General features: G+C 37.4%; 1 protein-coding gene across 1 annotated transcript; it reads right to left on the bottom strand.

Moving 5' to 3' along the window:
* Positions 1 to 3,008: 3,008 nt before the first annotated feature.
* LOC100256220 (peroxidase 10) lies at positions 3,009 to 4,738 on the bottom strand. Its single transcript, XM_002262997.4, has 4 exons — positions 4,498 to 4,738; positions 4,029 to 4,220; positions 3,750 to 3,915; positions 3,009 to 3,494 (listed from the first exon to the last, which is right to left on the bottom strand). The coding sequence occupies exons 1-4, from the start codon at positions 4,711 to 4,713 to the stop codon at positions 3,085 to 3,087; spliced, it is 984 nt and encodes a 327-aa protein (XP_002263033.2). The 5' UTR covers positions 4,714 to 4,738; the 3' UTR covers positions 3,009 to 3,084.
* Between the last annotated feature and the right edge of the window lie 2,550 nt (positions 4,739 to 7,288).

Raw genomic sequence — 7,288 nt, 5'->3', positions numbered from 1 at the left:
CTTATACACCTGCAACACTCATGGTTAGACCAATGTCTTTCTTCTTCTTCATAATGGGTCATGGGTCTTGGTTGTTGAAAAGTTTTTCCTTTTGAAGGCAATCTTTGATTTTTCAAAGGTTTTTTAGGTTTAGATCTCAATTGTTGTTCATTTGCTATGATTTTGAAGTGAAAAAATGATTTCTTTTGGTAACTCAGAAGGTTCGACCTAGTCAACTCAGAATCCCAGATCGAGTCAACTGAGGTTAAAACGATTCTTGATTTGAGTCTGAGTTTCAGATCGTATCGGGTATCAGGTATTGGACTCGGCTCCGAGAGGCTCGAGGCGGATATGACTTGGCCGATACTTTGAACCATGTGTACTAAGCGATCTCACTTGCAAACAGTCATTAACAAACATTCTCATACCAACTTTTGACATTAATAGGTAAAGATTATGGAGGAAATTTTACCATGTTCTGAAATTCTTAGCTAATTTCAACCCATTCAGGGCGAACATCTCAAACAACCTAATTTCAAATCCTCAGTCCATGATCCGTCAGAGCCCTGCCGTATCACTTGCATGCCAAACCAACAGGTACGACAACCCTTCACAAACTCACCCGATATAAACAAGGGACACTTGATAATTTGAAATAACTTTCTATTCTATATTTATTTTTTCACCTAACATTTTTCGGAACATCCGCCCAACAAGGGACATTACCCATTAAAATAAAACAGAAGCAACAATACATTAGAGAAAGTAAATCGATAGGTTTCCAAGTTCAGACTACACTAAAGCTTTTACAGAACTTGGCAGAAAACATGCAAATGGAGTCACACGCTGAAGCAAAAAGGGAGAGCTATTTGTACCGGACAAGAGAATCGGGGAATAATAGCCATGAATTGGAGGCCAAGAGGGCAGAATTAACCAGGACCAAGGAAGAACTCGAGAGATCAAAAGACAGAGCAACACAATCATGGCTAGACTCCAAACCACTGATTGACGAGCTTGAAAAGCTAAAATCAGGCCTTGAAAGTGCTAAGAACCGATCTTCAATGTCAAATATTGTCATCTCTGATCTCCAATCACAGTTTGATAGCGTTAACATGAGCATCAAACTGAGGAAGAAAGAAGAAGTCAAGGCCAAAATGAAGACCACTGAGATATATCTGGCCTTGGATCAAACACGAGAAGAGATGGAAAGCCTCAAGCTGGAAACAGATGAAGAGCGGCGAGCAAGATCAAAACTCAAACAAGTCCTGCGGCTGAAGAGGCAGCGCCTTCGGACATTGCAACTCACACTTCGAGCCATACGAATAGAAACTGAAGCTTTTGGTGCATCGGCAGCTGAAGCACTTCATCACATCAAGCGTTCAGAAATGGATGATACCAAAATACAACTCATTCACGAAGAGTATCAAGCGTTAACAAGAAGGGCTAAAGAAGAAAAATCTCTTGCGGATTGGCGAGTTTCAGTGTCCATGGAGCAGAAGCTTGTTGCCGAGGCAAGGCGAAACTCAGCATCGAGAAGATTGAAGGAACTGCATTCACACAACAGATCAAGGAGGGGAATGGGAGAGGAAAATATAACCAGAGATGGAAATATAATAGCAGAGGAGGAAGAACAAGATCTGATGATCATGGCTGAAACACAAAAGGTCAACAACAAACAGATTGCTTTCCCCCCAGCTCAAGCTAGAGTGATAGCAGAGTCTACTCGCAGGAACCCACCACGACAGTTTAAAAGATCAAAAAGTAATAACAGATTGGACGAGAAGAAGAAGAAGAAGAAGAAGAAACCATCAATTTTTCAACAAATAAAAAGCTTTCTTTTACTGAAAATAACAAGTTTGTTTGGATGATTTCAGAAGGGCTGATTCATACCAATCTAGTTTCAGCCAGCAAAGAAAAGCTAAACTCAAGCCTGACAAAAAATGGAAGCATTTGGTACAAAATTGGTTCAAGCTTGAGCTCCTTGTAATTTCTTTCTCTCAAGGGATCCGTTAGCCTTCTGCCCTTCAACAAAAACTGCATTACAAACAAACCCTGTTAGCTGAAGAAAATAAATTAAGCTCTTGTGTACTCCTCCTGCTCGGAACTTAGAACTGATTTTGATGATTGTACCCATCTAAAAGAACTAGACACATGCCTTTGTCCCTGTTTGTAGAAGCTAAAAAATCTAGCAATAGCATAAACAAAATAAATAAATAAATAAAATTGTACCAAATAAATGTATTGGATTTATCCACTTAATATCACATATATTGATTATATTTGATAAAAATAACTTAGAATAAAATAAATATTAAAAAAAAAAATCCAGCAAACAGCACCATTCTTTAAGGATTTATCAACGTTACCTTACAAATCAATAAAGAAAATACATTTGGTTTGGAGGACGATAAATTAGTGGGTTAAGTTGGAAGTCCTGAAGTCCTCTGATTTATTTCCCAAAAAAAAAAAAAAAAAAACCGTCATCCCAATCATCTGCTAATGGAAATGGTTTCTTTGGCTTATAGAGCAACTGTCCTATATGACCATTAAAGCGTAATGCCATTTAAGTAGAATGGGTGCACTGAAAAGCTCTGGCTTACGCCTTTGTAAGTGTCAGTGAAGCCGTTTAGTGTTCCAACTGATAAGTTTATGAAGTATTTCTCCATGTGCATCATTTTAACTTAATTGGCTGTTGAGAAGAAAAATATGGACACATCAACCTCCATAGAAATACCCACAACTTAATGGCAACATTATTCAAACCATCCTCTATCTTCCCTTTCTGGCATAGAAATTGAATTCAAGCTTTCCAACATGTAGAATCGCAACAATCATCAGATAACAGCTAAGATTTATCAATCAGCTCATTATAGGACCGTGACGTGTGTTTGTCAATAGTCCAATCCCCAAACTCCATATTTGTTTTTGATTTTATATAAAGCCAAGCATGGGACTTAACCTTGAGAAGCTACAAGGTTCCATTTCTCACACTTTCTTATTCATGGATTAGATTCAAGCCAGTGGCAATATGTTACAAAGCTGCATTTGATTCTCAAATTAAGCCCTGGATGCCATTTCTTTCATATTACATGCGTAGGTATATATCTAGTTCACCACTCTACAGTTTTTCCTTATCTCTCCATCATGTCCAGTAAGTACACCAATGTAGCTCATCTTCACCATTGATGTTTTGAAAGCTGAGGCAAAAAGATAGGGAAGCCTGTTGTACAACATAACCATGGGAGCAGTTCTGTTGTCCCCCATGAGAGCTTGGTCTGACTGAAGAAGTCCAGAGTTGTTCACAAGGTTCCTATAGTAAACATTATCAAACTTGTTGGTAGTAACTGAATCTAAAGGAGCCAAGTTGGTGTTGGAATCAGCTTGATTTGGGCAAATTTGCTGCAAGCTCTGCAGGAGTGATGCATCTAGTGTTGGATCAGGATTACCAGTGTTATCGAAGTTGAATAGCCTTGATTTGAATGTGAAGCATTGAGCAAAGCCAATAGTGTGTGCGCCTGTATGGAACAAGTAGAAAAATGCATGGATAAAGTTCTTTTGAAATCAACTCCTTATTAACCTACTGTGTCATGGAATTTCTTTGATACGAATAGAGTTCATTATGCAACTTAATTGAGACTTCCTATATATATGTGTGTGTGTGTGTGTGTGTGCAGAAGAAGAAAAAGATGATGAATATATCCAGAGAAGTTCATTTCTCATCCTTCAGACAGAAGTTCAAAAGAAATGAACATGGTTTGTCGGTAGCAAACCTGAGAGCACAACCACATCCTTCAATGTAAGACCCTTGGAAGTAAATTTTGCAGTGATATTTTCTAAGGGCTCGATAGGAGATGGGAGCTGCTCATTGGCCGCAGTCTCATTGGCTGTTAGGCCATCTCGACGACCCATGGCTACAAGCCAAAAAGGCCCTCCAACCTGAGAAAGAGTACACAAAAAATATTACTAGAAACACAAGAAGAGTGAGAGAAACGGCAGTATGTGGTAGTTACAAGCTTTAAATAGAAATGCAACATGGTGGAGTTCCTTACAAGATAAATAGCCTCTCTAACTGCAAGAGTCAGTATATCAGCACAAGAAACAGTGGATGGGCAAGCTCTCTCCACATCAGCCTTGATTGCATCAATGACCTCAAAACCTCTAACCGAATTTCGATTAGGTAATGCATTTTTCTCCCCCTTAAATGCACTGGATTCATCCAGTAATATGGACGCATCACAACCCTATGTACCAAATGGAGAAAAAAAAAAAATTCAAGATCAGTTTCTATAGATGAGAAGTTTTGAATACTAAAATTTCTAGCTAATATCATGTCCATCCCGATTAATTATATGAACCTACAATTACTACTGTTTCCTACAATGCAAAGCACCTCACTGTTTTTTTATTTCCATTTTGTTGGGGGGTAGGGCGTCAAGTGTTATGGGAAGTAGGTTCAACAGTTTGCTAATGGAGAAATTAAATCAAAGCAATAAGAAGCAACGTGACACACTATATTACATTGACAAAACAATCATGGAAGTGTAAGCGCAAAAGAGAGGCAGCCATCCTAGTCTCCTTCGCAACAGCTGATGCAACACCATTTCGAACAATCCCTGTCAGGTTAGGACAAGAGTGGTCATAGAAATTGTAATCAAGCTGACCCGAGACAAAATGACCCAGGAACAAGAGGCAGAACAGGGGAACAGTATAAAGTCTGTATGGGATGATTTCCATATCTAGAAAGTGAATAAGACCATGTAACGGCTTACCAGTTTGATGATAATCAGTGTGAGCAAAAGCAATTTATATAGAAATAAGCAAGCCTGCAAAGGATAATGCAACTAGCACTTTTGATCAATTTCTATCAAGAGTGGCAGAGCCACTAGAGATGTCCCTTTTCGGTGAGTTTGGTAGAATCCACATTTTCCTTAATGTTGAAAAATTTCAGTCCCACCACATGGATTATATTACAAGTGCTCTGAGTGGCAGGATGAGGTATGCCTCTAGAAAGGAAGATGGTGTCAATGGTGATTCAACTTTTCAGCCTTAAAGTTGACATGAATCTTCATCATATGGAGAAAAACTAGGCTTCAAAGGGATATTCTGAGTCTCTTTATGGACCAGATGCTTTCACATTGGAGATAAGTCATAGTAAGGAAGTTGCGGGCAGATTTTTTGGTCCAAAATCATAATTTTATACTGAAACGTGCACATTAAATCAATCATACATCACATAGTGGATTAATTATAGGTAAGCACTAGACATTGGGGACTAGACTAATCTATCAAAATTTTCCACCACATCACATGCCATGCAGGAAGGCACAAAATACCAGTACAGGTGAGTGGGAGTCAGTAGCAAAGTCGGAAAGCTAATGGACTTTGTGCAACTTTAAGCTAAGAAATAACACAAATACAATCCTTAAATTACTAACCCAACTTAATTTTTATGTACAAATCATCATTTGATCTATACAAGTCATACGACATTAAGGACGCATATTCAATGTCCCCAAAAAAATTGTCAAAAGGCAAAGAAGAAACAAGGCTTAGCACATTGCAATTTGCTACCTAATCTCATTTAATTTAATAAAGAGCAGCCACATCTGAAAGCAGCATGTGCATTTATAGCATAAAAAACATCATCCAAAAACAAAAAGGCAAAGTATCATATGCAGTAACATAGTCAGAATTTTGTTCAATTCACACAAGCCTCCAGCCATTTATAAAATAAATTTGACATAGAAAAATTGGAAGTTGCTAACCAAATTAATTATATAGTGAGTAGTGGAATCCAGATGATAGAGCTTAATGGGAACTAGTAAAAGACAGTCATCAGGATAATTTGATAATGGGTGCATGCCATGCGGGCAGTGATGAAGATAGATCCCCAACCACCAAAACCAGAAAGAGGGAGGTGGCCGTGATCAGCTAAGCTGGGAAACTTTAAGGGTTTAATTAAAAGTGATTAGATAATACCCACATTTGAAAAAACAATTTTCATGTATTGAAAATTACACATGATTTATTTTGACATTTTTAATCTTAAACTTTTTCCTCTTAAGGGTTAGATATTATTGAATAGTATTTCTGTCTCTATATCATGTTTTAAAAAGATAGAGATCATTCTTCTAAATTTGCATTTTGTATACCCTTTTAGCCCAATACCCCAAGTCAAGGACTCAAGGGCTTCATCTATGACGTTGGGAAGCCAATCGAGGTTAGTGGCATCATAATTATCTTAATTGACCTGAAATCGGCTAAAAAAGCTGTGGACTTATTAGTGAAAAATCCAAACCCTAGCCCAATCCCTCTTGTACATGTGACCTTCTTGGTGGAGCAGAGGAAACCAAAAAATGATTCCTTTTCCATTGAAAAAGTTAAAATTGAAATCTTTTTACCTTATTTAATGAAATTATTATTATATAATTTGAATAAGGATCCTACCACATCACCGAAGGTAATCGAAGTCTCTTAGTTTTAAATTTGGTTGGGCTGGTCATCTTCTTTTATAAATTCAAAGGTCTTGAATATACTGTTCATATTATCCATGGTACCTTTTAATGTGATCAATGATGATTTTTACAAAAATCTGAAATTATTAACATTTTCTTAAAATGGGGGATGCAGTCTGGAAATCACGGAAGCCAACAATAATCAGGCATGAATTTCTATGCACTTGCGGGCAGCTTGGATGAAGAACGAGTTCTGAATGATGCGGATTGACCTATTCAATGATTCCATGAACCCATTTGTGTAGACTCTTTCATTTTCACAAAGTAAATAAAAACTAAATATAATTTAACAAATCTGATCTTAATTCTTCATTTTCCAACTTTACCGGACTTTCAAATTCCAAAATATTCTGCTTTTTTTTATTTATTAATTACAATAGAACAAAGAAATTGATTTTCTTTCTATCCAAACAAATCAGATCTTTGAGAAAAACAATGGAGATGAAGAGAGATACTTGGGCATGTAATCTGTAACATTGGAAGCCATAATCGTGCAATCGTGCACTCGTCCCCTATTTCAGGCCACCAAAACAAAATGTTTCGATGTTTCGAGAAAACGTTTATTCCCTTGCCTTCCCTCATTTCTCTCTAGGGCACGAGAATCGCGATTCCCCAAAAGAAACAAAGTCATCGGCGGCGTCGGAGACGGAAAGGGTATCCATGGAGTTATGGAGCGGAAATTGAATCCAATATATTGTGAAATTTAAAAGGAAAAGAGCTCACAACAGATTATATATAAAAGAAACAAGAAGAAGAAAAAGAAAGAAAACAAGATATAAATGGGAATTAAGATG

The sequence above is a fragment of the Vitis vinifera genome, chromosome 7 (genome assembly GCF_030704535.1).
Source record: "Vitis vinifera cultivar Pinot Noir 40024 chromosome 7, ASM3070453v1".
NCBI lineage: Eukaryota > Viridiplantae > Streptophyta > Magnoliopsida > Vitales > Vitaceae > Vitis > Vitis vinifera.
This window is presented reverse-complemented; position numbering and strand designations above follow the sequence as displayed.

What these genes read in the sequence shown, in the direction of transcription:
- LOC100256220 (XM_002262997.4), bottom strand. Translation starts at nt 4,713, where the DNA reads ATGGAAATCATCCCATACAGACTTTATACTGTTCCCCTGTTCTGCCTC. An exon ending in TCCATGATTGTTTTGTCAAT is followed by an intron (nt 4,221 to 4,497) that starts GTAATATAGTGT and finishes TTTGGTACATAG; the next exon opens with GGTTGTGATGCGTCCATATT. An exon ending in TTAGAGAGGCTATTTATCTT is followed by an intron (nt 3,916 to 4,028) that starts GTAAGGAACTCC and finishes ACTCTTTCTCAG; the next exon opens with GTTGGAGGGCCTTTTTGGCT.